Source organism: Callionymus lyra, chromosome 10 (genome assembly GCF_982586985.1).
Source record: "Callionymus lyra chromosome 10, fCalLyr1.hap1.1, whole genome shotgun sequence".
Taxonomy (NCBI): domain Eukaryota; kingdom Metazoa; phylum Chordata; class Actinopteri; order Syngnathiformes; family Callionymidae; genus Callionymus; species Callionymus lyra.
In genome coordinates, this window is record NC_141827.1 from 24,202,544 (window position 1) to 24,225,686 (window position 23,143).

General features: G+C 37.5%; 1 protein-coding gene across 1 annotated transcript in view; it reads left to right on the forward strand.

The window, feature by feature from the left end:
- Positions 1–2,916: 2,916 nt before the first annotated feature.
- Positions 2,917–23,143, forward strand: part of LOC148071018 (zinc finger E-box-binding homeobox protein zag-1) — a 31,323-nt gene continuing 11,096 nt past the window's right edge. Inside the window, exons 1-2 of the mRNA XM_087801315.1 lie at positions 2,917–3,341; positions 22,620–22,907. Coding sequence (XP_087657441.1) covers positions 3,284–3,341; positions 22,620–22,907 — 346 coding nt within the window. The 5' untranslated portion in view covers positions 2,917–3,283. The remainder of the gene's footprint in view (positions 3,342–22,619; positions 22,908–23,143) is intronic.

Consider the following 23,143-nt stretch of genomic DNA (forward strand, 5'->3'; position numbering starts at 1 on the left):
TCCTTTTGTTATTAAGTTATTACTTAAAGTGTGAACTAAGTCAGAGACCCTCTGAAACGCATAATTAAATCAAGCTTTTAGTGAGGATGTGGATGATGGTTTTAAAAAAGGTAAAATCCCATCGAGTGTAAGATAATGTCTTTGTTTCACACTGACAGGTGTGTTTCAGGTCCAGCGGTGCTAATGGAAAGTCAGTGTCAGCCTTGAATACAACGTGATCCCCACTTTGCTGCAGAGTTACAAATGGAAATACCGAAATAAGAACAGAGGGTTTTCAAATGCAAAGAGGTGGGTAGAATAATGACTTTCCTCTTTTCTTGTCCTGCCATTCACAGCGAGGCTTTTCTTCCCCCTTTGTCACCCAGGTTGGCATATAATTAACTCCTGCTTAATATGCTGTTTAAGGGCTCTCCTCCCCGTGGTAGCAGCTTTGAACCTATAGACCACAGACAAGGACAAAACCCCAGTGGGACCGCTTCCTCTGTATGTGTGTGTGAATGAGTGAATGTGAGAGAGATACAAGTATTCATAATTGTATATATATATATGTGAGCTAAACAAATATCAACCGTAGTCTTGGACTGCAGAAGAACAAAAATCGATCAATCGGAATTTCTCTAGACTCAAGCTATACTCTAAGAATTGCAAATAGACTGTAAAGTATATATTCAGATTGTAAAACCATGACAAGGGGAAACTCCTGTAAAAAAGTTGAACGAAGAAAGTTTTACAAAACAAAGAAAACTTTTTGAAAAAACCCTGTGCTGCCATATATGAATGTGCCCCCCGAAAAGAAGCTCCCAGGACCTCTGAAGCACCTCTGCACCTTTGTGACCCTCATCTGTAAGTTTATTGCCCCCACCTCTCCTCCCTCTTTCTTTCCTCCATCCATCCCAGCACAAAAGGCCATGATGACCCTGCTGTCCCTCTTTCTATATCCCCTCACTCCCTCCCAAACCTTCAGGATGCTTTCTCTTCCACACTCTAGCAAGGGAACTTCTGGGTGTTTTTGCTTAAGAGCAAACTTTTTCAACTATAACATGATGTGGTTTAAAACTTTTTCTTTGGCATAGTTGCGGTCAAATATCTCCACGCAATCCGCTCATCACTGTCCAGTCAACATCTGGAGCTACAACAATCCTTGTTAAACACTAAATTTCACAGCGGAATTTCCCTTCTTACACCTCCAACTACACCTAACTAGAGTCATAAGTCGTGGGTGAAACACACTTCCCAGCATCCTACGCTGGCTCTGCTCTATTAGAGGGAAATAACAATAGTTAACAAAAGTTGTTGTGCATCAATGGAAACATAACGACTGTTTTTCCAACACAATACTAACAAATGCTGTTACCAGAAACTACACATATGGTTTTTATATTATAGCAAGTTTGCATTTAAAAAAAACGATTTAAAAGATGAACCAATAAACGAATAAGCAGAAACTTTTTTTATTTTGTTCACAAGACATCTCCTACAATGTAACAGGAGAATAAAATGCATATTAAAAGTATCAACAACTCACAGCCCAGACGCTTTAAAAGCATCGGACACCCTGGAAAGGTCCACAGTCCTTTGCCGATAAAGACAACCACAAACGCATCACAAAATCCCAATTTGTTGGTTTGTGAATTGGATTTAATTCTATTAAAAAAGGGCCGTTGTGTTCTTAGATAAAGAAATATTGTGTTATGCTAATGGAGTTTAATAGACACCATACAGCTTTTAGTTTTCTTTAACACATTGAATGAATTACTTGAAATATAATAGGTCAAAGTCCAGAGCTCTGGCTTTTCTTTAACGCGAACAAACGTAACATTAAATGTCAGCTGACTTTCACACGTGCTAATTTGAAACCATCTTGAATCACAATGTTAACTCTTAACGCCGTGAACAAGAATCAGCTAATAATAGAAGTGTGAGATCATCATGTCTAACTAGTTTTACTGCTTTAAAAAGTTGTCCTTTTTTTAAATTATACATATTTACATTTGTACTAAATACATTACGAAGGGATTAACACAACAACAACAAAAAAACTTTTAAATACTTGTTTTCTTTTCCAATTATCTTGAACTAAAATGTTTTCATATTTTATATTAATAGTTTTAATATTATCATTGTGTACTAAATTTCTCTTTTTGGTAAAATAAAAAATGATAGAAATACAATTTGATGACGTCACGTGTAGTTTCATCTACAGGTAAGTTAATTATTATTATTTAATTATCAGTAAAAGAAAATGAGGTCAAAGCAGATGCACGCATAAAAAAAAACAGTGAAGAGAGAGAGTTTGTAAGAAACATCATCTCACTTAATCTGGCTTTTGCTTCTCTAATCTGTCTCACGTCCTGGTTTGTTTGCTGACTGCAGGACACATTATGCGCCGTCTTTGTCCAGAGAGGTTACAGAGAGGCAGGGGGTTCCAGAAAAAGCCAAGGTGGGGGTCCTGAACAGCACCGTTAGACTTTTATTTCGGATGTTTTTTTCAGTTGCAAAATAGATTACCGTGCAGGTTGCAAACAAAGGGCAACCAATGCACCACTTCCTACAGCCATCCAGGAGTGAATGGGGGGCGCAGGACGGGGTCCACTCCGGGGTCCCCGACCGCAGGTGCGACCTGTAAAGGAGTTATAAAACATGTAAGGGGAGGCGGTGTAAAGGGGGGAGGGGTGAGACGACACGTGAATATTAAACATACCTGGTGACGTTAGAGGTCAAAAGAGTGGTCATGGTTTGCGCCTTTTTTTTTTTTAAGTTTAGACGCACAAAACTAATATTTACGCACGGTTTAAAGAAAAACAGAGAAACATCTTGTGAGGCTTAAAACGGTTTCACACTTAATCTGCCGGGTATTAGAGATTATTAATGTTTTACTGGGTACAGATTGTAAATTTGATGGAATGAATCAGGGAATTTCCACACGCGCTCCCGGGATTCCCTTTTTGGAAAAGGGAGGCGCAGAAACTTTATCCAAAATAACGCTCCGATCTGAAGCGCTTGGTTTAAAAAAAAAAGAAAAAAAAGTGAGGTGTGTGTGTGAGGGAGAGATACATGTGTGTGTGTGTGAGGGAGAGTGATGCCAAGGCTGACCTCAGGGCCAGCCTCTGTCGCTGACATCACTCCTCCCCACAGCTCCCAGTCCCATCTGAGTGTCCCACTGTGACCGGAGCCCATGAGCAACACCATCATTCATTCTTACACATAGACGCTCCGGACAAACACACGCACACACACACGCACACGTACGACCACCGAACCGGGACAACTTTAAATCAGCACGATGGCAGAGGAAAGTCGGGGGAAACGGAGGAAACAAGCGAACCCGAGGAGAAACCGAGGTAAGCGCGTGGAAAGTTTTTTTTTGTTAGGGGGGATAACTTTGTGGATAAATTGTTTGCGATTACAAGAGTCTCCTGGAGGATTGAGTCACTTTTTAAAAAAATGTTGAATAGCATATTTCTACATGGACCAATCGGAACTCGACCGGAGTACCAAAGATGCTAGAAAGTTTAAGCGCGAGCTGTATCCTAAACTGACTTGAAGTTGTTTTTTTTAAACTTCAAGTATATTAAAAAAAAAAAGTTCGTAACTTTTGATATCAGTGTCACATAAAATGTACAAAAGTTTCTTAATCACTTTCTGATGATATGACCCACCTTGACACAACTTGTTCTTCTCCTTTAGTTCATGAGAAAATATTATGAAATATCTGTATATTCTATATGTATGATATTCAGCCATTGTTTATCTTTTGTAACTGTGACAGATTTTTTTAAAAATTCTAGAGCATTAAGTTTCTTAGTTTTGACATGTCATTAATGTTTTAACGTATATAAGCAAAAGTAGTTTCCTGGCTATGATGCTTAAAAACATTGATTTAGGAAAATATATATTTTTTGTTTTTAATATAGCAAAAATTGTGAATAAAGATTTATTATTAGAAATATTTAACCTAACTGGAAAAACAATCACTAAAATATCTTGATATAGTAAAGTTGATTTACAACTTCAGTATTTCATAACAAGTTTGAATAATTTCTTAAAGAAAAATCATTCAAAAAATTTAAACAGACAATCCTATGAAATACTTGGAAAATACATTTTATCTTGGGGACAGGAAATCGCTCCATTAAATACATAAAAGTCACATTTTTATCTCGGTGGCACTGTTAATTCCGTCTCTAATTAATCAAATCTTCGACAGGGGACGAAGGAAAAGTCATGGGATGAGCATATCAAACTAGCTATGGTCATATAACACCGAGATCCAAGAGAGGAATTAGAATTAGGGGAACGTTTTGTCCTCAAAGCCAGACAGACATTTCTCATTTAAGGGTCCATGAAAGCAATTAGAAACCACACAGTGGTCTTGTTTGTCTCTGATCTGACGTCTAACTGCCACAAAGTGATTCGCTGTGAGGAGCCTGTTTACTTATATGGTTTATTAGTTTGCTGTAAATGTTTCCTCATTTTATTTAGGGAGGTGTGAAGATCAGTCGAGGTTGAGATCCTCTCTGGCTGCTGAGCGTTAACGGTAGACCAAGTGTGTGTGTGTGTGTGTGTGTGTGTGTGTGACACACACACGCACACCACCTCTCACCTCTGAATGTCAAGTAGCAGTTTGTCGACTCACTGGACTCTATTTCACAAATCAACAACATCACACTGGTGTGAAAGTCGCTGGGGCAGAGGCACGCTTACCAACAAGTGCCTGTCGCCCGTCAGGTGGTTCCTTTAAATCCAGGGGTATTAGCCGCCCAACTTTCAGAGATCATACACAACCAAAAATACAACTCATGAAAGTCAACAAAAAGTTGTTTAAAATAATTGTACTGAAAAAAAGGAAATACACAGGATGATGCTTAAAATAGTTAGAATGTAGTTTTGTTGTTTACTTAATTTCTGTTAATATAATAATAATATTTTTTGTTTAAAGTTATTAAATATTTGCAAATTATTCTATAATTCTTTAATTTATTAATGTTATATATACTATATTTCTCTGTGATCTGATGTCTATGAAGTGACGAAAATATCTTATCTATTTAATTTTCAATGACTGTTCTTGATATAAAATCCACATTTATTAGTCACTCCAGCTTGGTTTAATATCAAGCATTCTGACAACTAAATAAATAACCAGGAAGTTATGATCATCCACAGTCAGCCATACAGGCCTGATCAGCCTTATTTAGCTCACATTTCCCAGATCTGTACTTATAGTTTTAATTTGGACTTTAGATAAAAAAATAAAATTAACTTTTCACAAAATGAACATGGCATTATATGAAAAAAATATAAAAAATAAAAATATTTCGATTTTTAAAGTGAATTGATTCTGTAGACCGTCAACGATTCAGGCAATATAGAATATCTATTTTTAAAACTTAACTAGTCCCATAATGTAGTGCAACAGCCTCAAAGTTTATTCCATATATTTCTAGCATGCCCAATTGCCATTTAATTATCGACCAAAATATCACACAAATGGCAGAAATGATTGTTTATTCATTATATTCTATATGTGACATTTAAGGTTATGGTAAATTCAGGCATCAAAGGGTAAAATCCAACTATAAATTCTGTTCAAGCACGGCCTGTTTAGCAGATTTCATGCATGTTAACTCTGATTAGATAATGAGTAAGAATACATTTCTTGTTTGAATGCCCTCTAGGATCTGTTATTGAGATGAATGGTCAGTTCATTTATGCCATCACTTATTCTAGATGTACTTTACAACCGTTAGCTACTCTCAATAGTTTCTCATCTGACTGTAATAACCAACAATACTTGCAGCTCATCATGATAATATCTTTAAATCTACTTGAATAACTTGTATTTGCATTGAAGTGTCTCATAAATCATATTGATTGATGAATTATCAATGTGATTTTACGCACATCCATGCAGTTATATATCCACAGTTTTGATTTGTTTTATGACAGATCCGTGTGCACTGCAGCAGATAAATCAATGCCCGAAAAGCCAGCGTGTTGCATGTGTGCGAGTAACGTAACACGCCCGTGTGCGAAACTTTTTGTGTAGAATCTGGACGATGCTGTGTTGGAGCTAAAGGTCCTTGATAAAAACCAAATTAAATTGGCAGGGACGACTCATAAGACAGCAATTTGGGGATCCCGTCCAAAACCAGAAGAAAGAAGGGAAAAGAAAAACATGGACTTTTCTTTTCAATCCAAGGCGCCTATTGATTATGTCTCCGTCTCCTGCTATAAAACTGTCAATGGTTCTCCAATAGCGCACCAAGTGAGGAAATAACCTCTCCTCATTCCTGGGAGATTGAAAGCAGTCGTGCGAACATGATTGAAGAGGGGGATGTTTGAAACAAGAGAGGGGATATTGCAGTGTGAATCCACCAGCACGTATAGTAACACATGATTGTCGTTGAAAAATTCTTACATTCATACACAGAAAAAAAAAGGCATTGGCGACGTACCTTTAAAGTTCTCGATACAAATGGTCAAATTTTCTTTAGGCATTCCCTCCCTAGAGTGGGCTCAACATATCTTTCAGAAAAAAAATGCATTTTTTTAGGTAACAGATAAAGATTCAAAGAGAAAATATTTTGCCTATATCAGATGCATTATTGCCTTTGACAAACATTTTATGTAATATTCATATTTTGAGGGATTATTTGGGGACCTCAGATTTAGTATGTGTCTTGTCTTGGACACATGTGAACCTGAAACATCAGGAAATATGAATGAAGAATTAAATTTGAGCATTTGGCCTTGGATAGACTTTCTAGATAGCGTTGCTACCAGTATAACATTGCTCATGGGCAACCAAAACATCCACGATCCTGGACATCATTGGCAGGTGTATCATTCCGACTGTAGACCAGACAAATTGCCTTCATAGTTTTCCTGATCAAAGAGTTGTTGAGACAAAGCATGCATCCGCCAAAAGGTTAACTCCACAAGACTCAATAAAACCATAACCCATGATAAAATATATAAAATAACTTTAATGACAGGTTAATAGATTTCTTCAACCAGACTTGAATTCAAACATTTACAGTTTTGCAGTTTCCTTAACCACTTTACCACTCAAAGAACTTTAGCATTAAGGACTAAATACACGTATTGCGTTGAGGCCATACAAGTGAAAGATGGCACCTTCGAAACCTTCCTAAATCCAGATGCAACTCCATATCCAAGTGAGACTATTTCAAAGAAATTTATTAAAAATCCATCTTGTTATATGACTGTATGTTTTAACCTTTAAGTACTAAATCACTACATATAGATTTAATGTCCTGTCTTCTTTAAGGTTCTTATTATAATCAGCCAGTCAGAAACCGATAGCGAATAACCCCCCAAATACAATCAAATTTAAATTTATGGGAGATTTAATACAATTTCCAGCGTTAATTAAAGGCAACATGCCTTCAAGCTTCAGGCTTCATATTTCCAATATTAAATCTGCTCGCTGGTATGTTTGGGTTTTTCCCTGTCAAAGTCAGCGGACATATTTTCCAGAGCGACACAACTGATCACTTAAACCTTCCTCTGAAATCAGATTTTCATGAACATAGTTGAGCTCTTTCCGCTTTATGTTTGAGTTGATTTCGTTTTTTTTTAATGTTGTGCTTTTTGAAGAGCACTTTTTTCTCTCCTTCACTCGCTCATGTTATTTCTTTTTTCAAGTGCCAATTTATTTAAACTCCTTTCCCCCCTTTTCTACTTTCTCCTTCATTGATTTCCAAACCCTAGTCTTTGTATGCAGCTGGGCCCCAGCTGTGTGTCTGTGGCTGTGCATGTGTGAGCATACATGTGTGGGTTTTTTCTGGCACTGAGCTGCCACAGCAAACATATCACACTGTACACAAAAAAGGCAGCAAAGACAGAATAGGGAGGAAAAGTTTGGAACAAGAAAGATGCTTGTACTGTAAAGAGCGAATGGGTTGGGCCTTTTTTTTTTTTTTTTTTTTTTTTTGGACTAGTTGAGCAGCAGATCTATCGACGGTCTGGGGTGAGGGTGTGGAGAGCGAGACTTGACGAGGCCAGGCACCATAGTTTATTACCAGGACTTGTCAAGGGGCTCAGCGAAGGCGTCAGAGGTGGATGACAGAGGTGGAGCGCTGACAGGGATCGGGATGGAAGAAAACCGTTGGCTCGCTCGACCCGACAAGAGATGGCGGGTGTATGATGAGGAACTTAAGGCTCTTATTGTTGTATAATCTGGTTTAAAACTTGGAGAAAGGAATGGATAAATGAGTCGTCTGATCTTCAAAACAATATTGGGGAATCCCTACTTTCAATCCTCTGAATTTTTTTCACATGCTTATTCAATTACTAGATGATCAGGCCCATGTCGCGCAGAAATGTCTCCAGACTCACAGACTCATTTGACCATTGACCTTTGACATCAATGCCAAAGCAGAAATGGACAATGCTGAGATGGCTCTAACAAAAATTACTATTTCAAGTTTAATATTAAAAGCAAAATAAGTGATTATTATTATTTAGAGAGAAGAGTGAACTTGATGATTATACGTTTAACAAAGAGATTACAAAAAAACAAAGCAAGAATGAGATGCAAATATTACAAGTTTATTTGATTAAAAGTTTGTTTAAACGAAATAAACCTAATTTTATAGGAACATAAAGAAACATTTTACAGGAGTATTCCCTTAAAGGAAGATTGAGTCCAGGTAAAAATAGAATATGTAAATAGTAAGCAAGATTTATTTGTATGAATATAAATAACATAAAACTTGAAAAAAAATATATATACAGTATATTTATCTAAATATATATGTTTCCAAGGCACAATAATGCTTAATATTTCCTAATCTTTTGACTTGGTAAAAAAAATAAGAATCTAAATTTACATATTATTCGGTTTATTTTGAAGGGCATTTCCGGTTAGCATAAACACGCAATCGATAAAGTCAGAGCTGCTAGTTGGTCAGTTTTTTTTTCATCTCTGTTGGTGAAAACAGAGTAAAAAAAATATAACTTGTAAGTTCGCAGCGCCGTCTACAAATGTACAAGGTTAGTACATCACTGGAAATATTTTTTAAGGCAACATTCATGCGACCATTTTAGTTTTTTTAAGCTAACTACGACGAACATTAGTAAATTCTCTTTTAGCTACTTGCTAACGCTCCTCTTATTTCATGTAATTTTAGAAATAAAAACATTAACATTGAAACATGGAGCCTTTAAATAAAAGCCAATACCTGTAGTTTAAAGATGTTTTTATATAGCAACGAAACTCAATTTTCTTTTTATTTAATTACAATCTCAAACGTGCTAATACAATATACATATTCCTTCCTTCACATTCAGGAAATCTCACCCACTGCTGTTATACTGGAGGTGAGTTTACATAACTGTAATTTTAAACAAACAAAAGTTGTATAAGTGCTGTTGTTGACAACATGATGCGATTATACCGTTGCCATGACGACGTACATTGAGCAAGTGGGCCATGAAAATGATTTAAAGGGTCAATCTTTATGCTTTAACAAGTATATCTCTTGTTTGTGGCTGTCGTAAATCCATGCAGGAGAAATAAAGTGCTGACATGAGTCAATTAAGCGGAAATCGGATGAGATCCTGAACACTCACAGGACGTCTTGTGTCTTTCCTTGTGTAAATTGTGGAAATGGGCAAAGAAATCACAATCTTGGACTGATTAGACACTTGAGAAGATCACTTTCTTTTTAATGTGATATGCTTAAAAAGTGTGGCGTGACTTTTTAAGATATTTACCAACAACTACTGTGTCTTGTGACTTCTATCTCCCCTTCAGGCAACTTCCTGCCCGTCTATTTAAAAACAGCAAATACTGTATATCCTCTGACTTTTACAAATTAATCAATTTTGCCCTATGACATATGGTATTTCCTGTGTTATTAATAACTCTCTCTTAGTCTCTTTTTGGAACTTCATCTTATCCCGTTAAGTCTATTTCTAGATCTGATCTTCCTTTTGTATCGTGTGTCTGATGCGTCGCACATGTTGGAGAGAAGAAAGAGGGTTGGACTTTGCTAACTCTGCTCTCGATTCATAGATACGTGCTGCTTAACACACCTCAAATTAAATTTGGAAACGAAGCTTCAGCTGTCATGTATTACAAGGCCCATCTGGGTGGCAGAGCCGAACGAGATATTGGACAGAAATGAGATGAAACAGAGAAAAAAGGGAGGATAGGGGGGGGTAGACAAGAAAGACAATATGCTAGATTGTAATGTTTAAGCTGTTGCCAGCAATGACGCCTTGATACGTCGTTGTAAAAATGACAAGCCGTTTGTAGCCTCAAAAAGAGCAGGATCATTGTAAACCATATGAATCACAGTTTATAATAAAATGTTTGGGCTCTGTCATTTATGAATCTGAATAAAAAGCTTGAGCTATAACAGGCTGTGATCATATGAGAATTGATAGATTCATAATTTATTGAGTTTTAAATTTCTATCTTGCTGATGCGTCATCGGTGATAGCAAGTTTAGAAGTAGGTCCAGCTTGAAATATTCCTTATTTATTTACTATTTTCAGAGTTGAACGCTATCTTTAGTTGCCTTGTGTTTGACAGAACGTTGCTGTTTTGAGCTCGACGATAGAGAAGAACTGGAACACAGCAAACAGGAAACTGCTCATTGTGATAAAAGACTAGCTAAAAGTTGACAAGATAGTTCATGTTTTTGAGTACAATCTTCAGTCGCCATTACTGGAAAAACAGTTGGAAACCATTTCATTGTTGTAATGAGAACTGGTACCAATTTTTATTCTTAACACATCTTGAACTAATATTTAACTTTATCTTGTTTGTATACACATAGATTTGTCCAACCCAGATGAATTACCATTTTAATATTGGCTGATGTCTGTCATTCATCCAGTAAGATAGTAAAACCTTATGACCACTGAAAAACAGCTGTATATTTATAGACAAGGAAACAAGTTTAAGCTTTTGTGGTTTTAATTTTGCTTCCAAACTAGTTTCGATCCTAGGGAAAGTAACCCTGTGAATGTTTCTTAAATGTTGAGTAAACTTCAGCCTGACTATTTCAAAATTCAGATAAACCCATTTTAGTCCGTTGAATGTTTTTGCCAGAGTGCTTTATTTTGCTTGAAATGGTAACCATGTGGAAGCAGCTTCACATTTAATCAACACGATTCCTGCTATTATCGCGTTCATCCTTAAACAACTTTTTAATAGGGTTGTAAGAAAATATTGTTACATTTAAATATTGCAATTTTTTGCCCCATGTTACCGTATCAACTTTCGACAGCGCTGTGCCGATATATTCAAATATTGGCTTTTGTTTCTATTTCTTCTCTTGTAAAATAAAATTGCTATCCCTTTGTCGGAAAGATGAAAGATGATGTTCAGCATGTAGCAACATTGTTTATGATACTATGACAGTTTTCCTACAATCACATTCTCTAAATGAAACCCATTTGATTGTTGTTCCTAACGTATCGCAATACATCTTCCTCTCTCTCTGTGTTTGATGGATCTACTGACTCCTTCAAAAACATGTTTATTCGTGCAGGCTTTTCCTTGGTTTTCTGAGACTCCTTTTGTTGTTCTCAGTGTCATCTTGATCTTTTAAGTATATATTTTATTGAGTATTGTTTTGATTGTTTAAGCGCTTAGTGACCCTGGTGAGGAAAAGCTTTCTACAAATGTAAATTACTTACTTACATCGTATCGTTGCATGTTATCGTGATACGTATCGCCAAATTCCTGCCAATACGTAACCCTAGTTTTAAGTAAATTAAATGTATTGTTAACTTTAATACCACCTTATATGTTCCCTTCCATCCAGCTGTGTGGCCGAGCGTTGGTCCCCTGAAGCGCCTTTATAGTTATGATTATCACACACTTAAGTTCTGCGTGAGGAATCCAAGCAGAAGGAAGTCAGGCGACTGGGCAGCATATCACAGGGAAGGCAACGTCATCTCTAAACGATACAAGCAATAGGAAGGTGTGATTGTGTCCAGGCCTTCGTGCTGGGACGACCTCTGAGTCGCAGATCTGAATCGATTTGACTCAGTCCTTTTATGCATCTTGAGATTCGCATCATTGCTTTTATTTGCACGTTAGAACTCCTTGTTGTTTGATTCCATCATCCCTTGTTTCCATTTGGATCCTCGTCTCTCTCCTGCCACCCGTCCATCTTTCGCTCCACCCACCTCCCCTTCCATCCATGTACGTTTGCAATCATACCCCCTCCTTCTCCTCCTCCTCCTTCTCCTCCTCCTCCTCCTCCTCCTCTCCTCCTTTCCAGCCCCTCCTCTGTCCCACTGACACCACACACTGCTCTCATCCCCCGAAAAACCACTTCAAACAGGCAGCGCCATCAAAGCTCCGTCAGTCAGTCAGGCAGTCGGCCAGCCAGCCAGCGAGGCAGCCAGTCCGCCAGCCTTCTGCTTCGACTTAAAATTACTGTCGTCCCAGTCGCATGGCTGCTTTCCTCCTCTGATACACATCAAAGATACTCTTAAACTGCCCGAGTTTGCTTTTCAAACCTTTCTTCTTGTTGAGGCTTTTTTTTATATATATACATTATTTCGCTGGGTGAGGTTTCTCCCCACTTTTCTCTCCCTCCATCATTTTTTTTTCCTCTCTCGGGCAGGTCAGTAATGACATGCACACACTCTCCGTTTTGCTGCCTCTGCCTTTTTTTTTTTCTTCTACGACTTTAATTAGTTTCTTTTTCTGTCGAGGCAATTGTTCCTGCTTTACGTGCACCACAACACACACACGGAGCTGTAACTAATTATCCTGTGACTATAGGTTTCGAATTAATATGCACCATGACTCATGGGTCGCTCAGAAAACTACAAGTGTGTTCCTCCTTTTACAAGTCTCTTTATCATGTGAGCCTTGATGAAAGGAAGAAGAAGCCACAGAGAGAAAGAAAGGGGATTGGTATGTGGAGGATGACAATAAAATAATTTAAGTGAGAAAAGAAACCGTAAAAAAAAAAGGCTGTAAGGCTTTTAGGGTTTACAGTGCAACTCCGGCCTTAAACAAGAGGGTGTAGTTTGTGATGATGCCAGAGGATGGCGCCCCTTTCTGTTTGTTAACCATCCCGGCAGGTACCAGAGATACATCCATGGTCGAACATGAGTCTTATAAAAGACAGGAAATGAAATCAATCAACTGAAACAATTCCATCCATTAACTTTGTCAATATAATTAAAATGGTAAATAAGGGTTATTTCAAACTCATTTATTTGTATATTTAGTTTGCGTTTAATTTAATTTTGGCCTATACTGGCAATGTCACGCTGGGCCATATATAATAAGAAATAATACACAGTAATGTTTTCTGAGTACTTTCAGAGAATTGATTGTTCTTATTTAATAATGATAAATGATACAAATAAGTTATTGGTTTAAAAAAAAAAATAGATGCAGTAAATTTAATGTCGACATAAATCAACCAAAGGAGGGAAAATTTAATTAAGTGAGAAGAAATGATACTCTTTAGGAGAGAGAGAGAGATCATGGTTATCTTGAATAACAATATTAACTCGGTGTAGGCTAAGAGCTTTTGTATCAACTACAAACGCATAAGCTAGTCTGATCTCATCTGAATACATTATTAAAAATAATACATATATATTTTCTTGTACAATGTTAAAATCTTTTTTTTTTAATAATATGCAAAAATTTGTAATGTGCATTTTCCTCCCCTTTCTCTTATATGCTTGTGTCTTGGTATGTAAAAGTTGTACTGTCCCCCTCTGGGCACATGAGACCGTCTTGTTGGTCCAGACTATTAAACACAGAAAGATGTATATCATCAGCAAACAAGCGGTGAAAACATGATGCTATGGACTATAAAGTCTGTTTTTTCCTTTAGTAGACAAAATAGGTTTAATACTTTAGAAACACTGTTTTTCTTCTTAGGGGTGCATTCAAGTTTTGGTGGCCCATTGTTTGGTTTCCATGCCATCCTGTGTTGAGGTTCTGTTCAGATGGTGTCGTGCCGTATTGTTTCAAACCTTTAACCGTAGAAACTCTTGGACTTCTAAATCACATGATGAAGGCCTTCGGTGATGTCCAATTAAACCATGTCTTAAAACGTTTGGTAAACCCCCGTAAACTGTTAATTCAGAAGCAACAAGGCCGACACAGCTCAAGAATTAATCAAAAGTGCCGGTTCAGAAGGATCTTAAATTGTATTGTGTGTCCCGCTTCACGGCCCATGGAGCTCATAAAAAGGCCTTCAAAGAATTACATCACTTCAAGTCTTTATCCTTGCATGCCCCCTTATTTTAACGTCTTCAATGCCTCGATGTCACGTCTACAACAGAGGAGTTGTGAAATCATGCATTTTATTGCTGTTCTGAGTCGTTCGATCGGTGTTTTATTCAGCAAATACACACCACATCCTGCAGAACACCTCACAGATCTCATTCACAGATGCTTGAAGTGACACAGAGATAAGACGCATATTTCTATTTGGGCTTTTTTATTTCTTCGCCCGGAGACACTGTAGTCCCCGCGAGTCGCAGCTTGAGTCAAACAAACCAAAATCCCACAGTGTGTAGCTGCTAAGCTCAAAGAGAAGTTTTATTTAGCGTGCAGCCCCATTAAAAAACTTCAGAACCTTTGTGCTCGTCAGAGAATGTTTTAATATTCAAAAGGAGCCACTATTGTGTGGTTTCTTGTGCCAACGAACCAAATAAAAAGCCACATCACAAAGCTGGAACGGTCCCTGAGCATTTTCATGTCTCAAGAAAAAAAAAAAGAGGGAAAACAAATTTGGAAGAGGGGAGACAGGGGTATTTATAGAGTGGTGTGAGAGACTCTACAATGACAGGAGTCTAATGAAGTAGAGTTTGGGTTTTGATTCACAGTGTGGTGAGCGCGTGGGTCCCTCAGTGACCGTTACTGCATTCCTGCAACAATCCTTCGCTACACGGAAACCAGCCGAGGCCACATGGGAGGGCGGAGGGCCAACTCCAGCGAACGTGTGTCTCTCCTCGCCTCCTCTGCCAACATCAGCACTGAGATCAGCGCCGCAGATGTGATCGGGACATGGTGGCGCTGGCGACTCGAACATGGTGGCGAGGACACACCCTGAATCAAGTGACAGGGTTTTCATCTTTACATCGTTCGGAAAACCCTGTTTTTAAGTGAACAGACTGATATTCATTTAGTTCTGGTCGCATTTTTTTTTTGTCTTCACTAATTGGGCACAGAAAGTGAGACGCCTATTCTTCTTGGGAAAGCTCAAATGGTATTTCAACCACATTTCTTTCTGAAATTCCATTAGAATGAAAATCTGTTGTCTTCCCTCTACAACAACAACTTTTCTTACCACCTATCTCCAATCTTAATAAATGAAATCAATGTTAAAGTTGCGGCAAGAATGTTCTAAATCGAATCCGTCTTTAAAGTGAAGCTAGCGTGTTGAAACTAGGGGGCGTGTGTTGGCAAGAATGTGGCGATTTGATACCTATTATTATACGGTAACAAAGAGTTCTTGACTCTGGTGTTGCAGAATTTACAGACCGCATGACTTTTTTTTGAAGAAGTCACGACGGCTTTTAAATTGTTTTGAAACAAACATATGACCAGACAGCTTGAAAAGCATCTGCTGGAGTTTTCTGTATCCTCTCGTCCTCAGTCCACGTTGGGATCCGGAGTGTCCTTGTTCCTTTAGCTGCCACCTAGCAGCCAGAAGTTTAATTGCAACACAAAAAGGGACACACTTTATTGAGATAAAACCAAAAAACATGTTAATGTTTTAATTTTTACTTTTAATATCGATACAGTGCCAATGGTGGAAAAAATATCACGATATTTAGGGGTGTTTTTTACCGTCCCTAGTTGGGACCGAAGGGCGACGAAGTTCATCTAGTGTCCACTTACTGCTGGCTGCAGAAAGATCGGAAGTCCAAAACACAACGAAAACAAACAAAAAAAATACTATAGTATGGTTCATAACACTCAAAAAATCCATTACCCGGCCGTGATGGTGTGTTGTAACAGATCTCTTTAAAGCCGACTGCTCGACCTTTGCATGTCAACCCCTATAATGAACTGCCGTCGGCTAAATGACTCAGCGAAAGCGAGCATGACACAGGGAATTCTGATTCTACAGAAAATGAAAGCCCCCTCTCAGCTACAATAACACTTGTGCAACGACGGCTGATGACTAAACTCGAGCTCTCGCAGCCTTTTTGATCTAGACCGTCAGTATTTACCAGGTAACTCACGGTACCTTCAATACGATGTGAAACTATTTGGTGTTTTCCCACGTGGGCTGATGCTGCAACTCTTTAATACCGAATGTGGCAGAAAAAGCATAGGTCAACCGTGAAGACGGTGGAAGTAAATGTCAGCGCTGAGTTGGGCTGCAGGTCAGATGAGACACGATGGAGCGCATGAAGGTAACAGGAAAACCTCAAAAGGAAGAGAAACGATAACCACAATGTTCTTTGTTCACCTTTTGCTTCACACCTGGTTCTCGCTTGTTTATTTCTCAGCAAGTTAAAGAAGAGGAAATGGAAAAGGTTGAGAGGTAAAATGCAGAAATATTTGTTTTCTTTGTCACAGCTTGATTATTAGCTTGAAGCTAATTCATACAAGATGATTGAATGTTGTTTCTCTAAACAATGGCTGCAATGAGCGGAACTTGAGTGACATCTTGTGGTGCAGTAGAAAGTTAAAAAAATAATAATGGACAAGTGAATTCGTGACGGAGTCATGCTGGTTGTGACCGTCGAGATAATCGAAAAAGAATGATCAACGCAACCATGATAATCTGTTCGCTGTTATTACTTATCCGGCACTAATCTAAACGTAATGGTCTCGCGTGGAACACAACAAAAAAGGTCAGAAAATCATATCAAGAGTGTTGACTCACTAACACGCGCGCAGGGTGGGATTGTGCGAGAACACACTCTCCTTGTTCTGTCGCTCCACATCTTCATCAACAAGTAAATCTCTCGGATGACATTCATTCCGATTGTTCATCTTCACCTGATCTCACATGGGTGTGTATCCGTCTTTTTTCTTTGTTAAACATCTCTTATGTTTAAATGTTATCTTGGTTTCACATTTACTAACTTAAAAAGTAACTATTTTGTATATAAATTAAAATATTCCACTCGCTCGCTCCTGCTTTAAATAAATTAAGTTATTATATTTAGTTAAATGTATTCAAACTTCAATTTAAGTGTACATTTTTGGTTGAATGATAGTCATAAAAGGGTTTTAATAAAATAATAATTATAAATAATAATACACAGAGGAATTTAATAGAAGAAAATCACAGTTTTTAATTAATAACATTGCGTTTTATTCAGTTATTATAATGTGTATTTATTTAAAATGAATGTTTGAAAATGCAATTTATTATACAAACATTTCTTTATTCTCAGAAAAGTACATTTTTATTTTAGTCTCAGCTTAAAAAGCGTGTGTCCATCAGGACTTTTTTCTCCGTTCAGCGATAACGCATCCTGCGTGATTCCACTTCAAGACAAATGTCATGTGAAATCACAGTTAGTGTTTCGGGTTTACGTGCGTTGATTTGTGGCAGCTCTTATTACATTTTATTGCACGCACAGATGTGAAGTCTGACATTATCACAGTCACAGTTTAAAGGGCAACTTGTTGACAAATTGCGAATCAGTGGCTTTGAAGTTGTTGTTTATTTTTTTCGGTTCCATCACATGGTGTTTAATTGAGTTTAAATCATTTATCGCTGCAGAACAATCTTTTCTCTCTCTGTCTCGAGCTGTGTATTGTTTTTCAATTTTAGGTCACATTGCAGAGGACGGCCCAGGGCAGCGTACGCGCCTGAGATGTGGCTGTAAATGGGTGGACGGGGTGGTTTTCTGCTAACAAGGGGGGGCTTCTGAAGGCACCAGGCCGTGACTTTGTTGCTGTGGCTGCTGCTCAGATCTGATCCGAGTGTCACATAAACACAATATTCTTGTCAAATATGCCTTTGATCATGCTCTTGGCTTCTGCGGCGCTCGGCCAGTGCCGCTCGGCGAGATCAGTGTACACAATTGTTTTCTAGCAGTTTGTGTGGACCACGCTTGAGAATTGTGTTATGTCTGAAGACGAGGAAAATATACGACAATTTGTGTGTTTGCGTCTTTGCCGGGATGTTCCATCACAATGAAGGGAGAAGAAAAGTTTTTTCTGTATCAAAAAAAAAAGAGAATTCAACGTAATTAAGATAAGAGTGAAGACGCTTCCTCTTATCTACCACAGAATTGCTATGATTACGCAACATTACATCCTATGTTCTTAACAACTCAGTAAATTAATATTTGAAATGGATACAATTGGATATTTAAGCTAAACGGCCTTCATCCTATCATAAGTGTTATATTGCATTTAAAATGTTACTCTTGAGGCTTTCTTGTGAGATATTTATCACCTCTTTCGGTAATGTTTTTCATTTTTTTAAATTACTAAAAATAATTATTCATCTGGCCTTTATCTCTTCCTGTATTTTTATCTTTGATACATCTCTGCCAACCTTCACTCGTGCTTGTTACATATCTTACATTTTATGCCTTTAAAATGTATTTATTTATAAAAAACAACAACTTTTAACCTGTTTAAATAATAAATAAATAATAAATGTATTTTAATATTAATTAATGCCAAATCACAATTAAATCAAATCATTCATAAATATAAAAAATGGTTTCATTTAAGTTGTTTTAAGAAACCGTAGATACGCTTAGTTTCTTCTCTTCGCTGCATTGTCACTTTCAACAGGTTAAAAAAAAAGGTGTTTCAATCAAAAGGTCTTATGTGACCAGAAAGTGTCTCTTGCACAGATGCAGGAGATCAGGTGGGAGGTGTTGGCTTGTGGTAAGGCCTCATCTCTGACTTTGTGCTAATGTCGCTCCATCGAGCAGAGAGAAGCCTCGGCCTCATGGACATTATTCGGAGGCGGCTTTGTCAGCCTCGTGCACCTCAGACCATCACTGGACTGTCGTGTCCCTCAGCTGCTGCACTAGGTACTGTAACTGTACAATAGATGTCTCTCAGGCCAGCAATGGAACATTTTTAAGATTCTTTAAACACAAATTATAACCAGAAAAATTAGTTGATTATCAAAGTAATGGTTAGTGTTAACTTTTTGCATTGATCTTTTAAGTTGTAAAAAATAAAAGTTTCATAATTTCACTCAATGCCCATACTTTTTTGTGTTTTAAATATACTTTATAAATAGTTTCCTGTCTTTATTTCTTTCTCTTTTTTTGGAGGGGGTGGTCTGGTTGAGTTGTGAATGTGGTTAATTTTTTGCCAGGTGTCACTAAAAAAAACAACTTTCTCCCTCGTACCAGTTCAATAGAGCAAGATGTGAGTTTATGCATTTCATAGTATTTAATTAGTTAACAGTAGTAATATAATTTTATTTCCATCAATAAATATTCTTAAGACACTAAAAGACCCAAAATTGTGAATTATATTTCAGTAAACTACAATTAATGTGAAATACACTGTAAAGTACATTAAGGGTTAGAGACAACACCAGTTAAATCCCAATGATATCGTGTTTATTCCAGAGTCATCTCTGTTGTGTTGCTTCTGCCTTTTAATGAGTCGTTTTCCATAGATTTAAAGAATGCGTCTATTTGTTTGTCGTAGGATTGAAAGCAACAAACAAGGTAAATACTGAGTAATTATTGTGTTCCAACAACTTTCCCACATAATGACTGAGTGAAGACCAGGAGTGTGAGTAGTAACCTCAATCGCGTTTGTCTCTGCACAGCGATGCTCTCGGAGATGAAACTTTTCTTTTTAGAACTCCTTTTTTAGGTGTTTTAAAAAGTATTGGAATCTATTTCACTGATCTAAAAGTTTAGTGAACAAACATTCAGTAAACTTTTGCCCAGCACTTTTTTGTTACGTTTATAATATTATTATTATTACTTTGCTTTAAAAATACATAAAATGAAATGGGTAATGATTATTCCTTAGGGTTCACATTATATACAGCAACTGTTGTATGGGGCCGTCAAGCAATATAAAGAAGCAATAACTTACTGTTTATAAAAAAATAAAAAATATGTGCTGACTTTTTAAAACAAAGCGTAAAGCTAAATAAACTACTTCTGAGAAAATATTTAAAATTGAATATGATAAAAGGGCATTCATTTAGTATTAGAAAAATAAGTACTTGCAAAAAGCACAAATATAAAAGAAGGAAAAAACTTTTTGTCACACGTTAAAATGATGAATACAAATGAATACAAAACAACAATGTAAGTTAGATATCAGTTGCTTGTCTAGTTGGACTATTTCACTTTGAAGGGCCGCATAAACGCAGTCAAAGGGCCGCATGTGGCCCCTCGGCCACACTTTGCCCAGGTCTGCTACATACAGTAATAGCTTAGCTTTCTTTGATTCAGTACTTTTTTCTTGTGTTTATGTAAAAAACACAAACATGAAGATATAGGCTTACATGCTAACTCATTTCATGTTTTCCAGTTGTTTCTTATCTTATTTGAATATGAAAATGGAAGTTTAGTTATCTTTCTCTGTTAACGATGAACATTTTTTCCAGTTAGCTCAAATGCTAAGAATCCAACTATTGCTTCTTTTGCTGGCAGTTGCTTTATTTCTGTGTGTTCCCTCTGTCTGTAAGCTGTAATTCACTTGTGGCATGTTGAAGTCGCTCAAACGATGTTGGTTTGTTGGGCAAAAGTTCAGAAAACATTTTATACATTTTCTGTCTTGATCCGCAGACGACATTAAAGCGGCTCTGAAACGCACATGTGCGCCTGAGATTTCTTTACGTTACTGTGCAAAGGTCAATACTTTTGAACTAGCTGAAGGATTAGGTGTGTTCAGATGCCTTCTTTTAAACAACCCTGGACCACTTTTCGTGGACTATGACTCAACATTGGCATCGGCCGCTGTAGTGTTTGATTTGGAAACTGTGTTGTCAAACCATCGACAACAGCCGGCGGCGAGCGAAGATCGCGATGCGGCAACGCTTCCTTTTGAGTCACCGCCTTCCCACGCGAGATAGTGGGGCCTGAGAGACAACGTTCCTGCTGCCTCGCTCTGGTGGATTTCTGTTGAGTTGCTGCCTTTCAAAGAGTCGGAGCAAAGGACTTTCTTGAAGGATGCGTTCCAAATAAATAAATCAAGCAGACAGCTAATGAAAGCCATCCCACGTTTAATAGCATCATATACAGGCGCTCTGTCACTCACTTTCATTGGAGGGGAAATTAGAGCCAATTTGATGCTAATCTGGACCAGATTTTTCCTTCTTTCGGGCCCAGTGTGGTGTGTCCGAGCCGACCAGGAAACCCCTGCAATGCTGACGGTTCAACCGCTGATGCATCTTTTATCTTCCAAGTACAGGAAAGTGTTTCTCAAGGCAGATGCTTGTGATTGAACTAAACGCTGCATTTATATTTTTTATAGATTATTAGCGTTTTAACAATTGTATTTCAGGCTCAATTGAAAATTGTTAGCAAATAAACCACATATTATATTTAAAATAAATTAACCTTGTTTTCCTTTTTTTTTAACTCTTGTTTAGTGAAGTATTTTTGATGATTACGTTTTTTTACCTAATATTGTGTACCCATATATTTTATTAACAACAGATATATTTATTAATTGTTGGTTATGCTGGGAAATGTGATTTAAAGGCTCAAAAAGGACTTTGCACAGTTTTTTTTTTACAATTATGATTAGTTTTCTAATGCTGTACATCCTTTAAAATTGCAGATTCCTGTTAGATTTTTTACAATACAAGATTATTAATATGATTTAAACAAAGGCCTTTCAATTGTTATAAAAAATATAAAATATAAAAGCTAGATTTTTTTACATTTTCAACCATTTTTGTGTCCTTACTAACTTTATAATATTATATAATATTAGTATTTGATCATAAAAATAAGAATGTTTATTATTTTCCTAAATTAAATATACAAATATATAATTTAATTATTCAAACAGGAAGTGATAATTCGGATCATCACATGTTTTTGAAGCCTGTAAACTGTGTTCAACTGCTTAACTATTAATTGCACCATAAAAGCAGCATGAAGTTAATGATCTGTGAGGATTTATACTGAAGTCTGAGGTGGTGCAAAGAAAAAAAAAGAAAAAGGGAACATACATGTATGGTGGAAAATGTCGATGTCATGTTGTAACTTCAATCAGATAAGAAACCCATCATTTCCTGTTAAAAAAAAAGAGAAGGTTTTGCTAAATCCTCTGTCATCTGTGTTCTCTTGTGATGTTACTTTCAAAGATCTTCTTGGCAGGGACGCTCTTGTTGTGATCTTAAATGGCCATTACTTGGTTGGGATTAGATATTGCCAATCAGCGAGAAGAAAACAGAGACCCTTAAATAAAAAAAAGGCTTTTTTTGAAATAAGAGCCTCGAGCCCAGATCCCCAGCATGTGTTAGTGATTGTCATTTATTGTCTTTGCCATGGGAAAGAGTCCTGCTCTCTTTTATTTCAGCTGCAGAGGGCACCACGCGAGATCTCAATATGTTATTTATTTTTTTCCTATTAAAGCGGCTTCGAGTTGCATCGTCGTAAATCAGTAGCATACGGATCGTTTAAAAAAAAACAACCCTAATTTGAATCAAATTTATTTCTGTGCTCCACAGTGGATGCTGAGCAGGGCGGCTCGCTGGGCTCCGAGGGCGAGGATGAGGTGGGGCTCTGGAACCTGGAGCACCCCGACTGCCAGGAGAGTCCGGACAAGACCAGTCTGACGCCCAGCGAGGGCACAGAGGAGCCGGGCAGCCCGGCTCTGTCCACTCAGCCGCACAGTCTGAGCCCGAGCAGCAGGAACTGTTGGTCTCAGGGGGATCCAGAGGTCGGGGTCCCGGAAGAAGATGGGTCCGTCTCCACCGCCGACAGAGAGCAGTATCAGGAATCACTAAGGATGTTCTGTAAGTCGATGAAAAACTCAAAATGTAGCAAATATCATCATTAGGGGTCTTAATCGGAAAGAAACTGGTGATACCACATGTATCGCGATACAAGGGAAACAACACGATATATTGCGATACTGTAGGATCTGTAGTATTGTCAGAGTAATTGACTTTACAGACCACAGGACTCTTGACAACGTCGTAACTTCTTACTTTTCATTTGAAATACGTCCAACCATTGTCAGCTTTAAAAG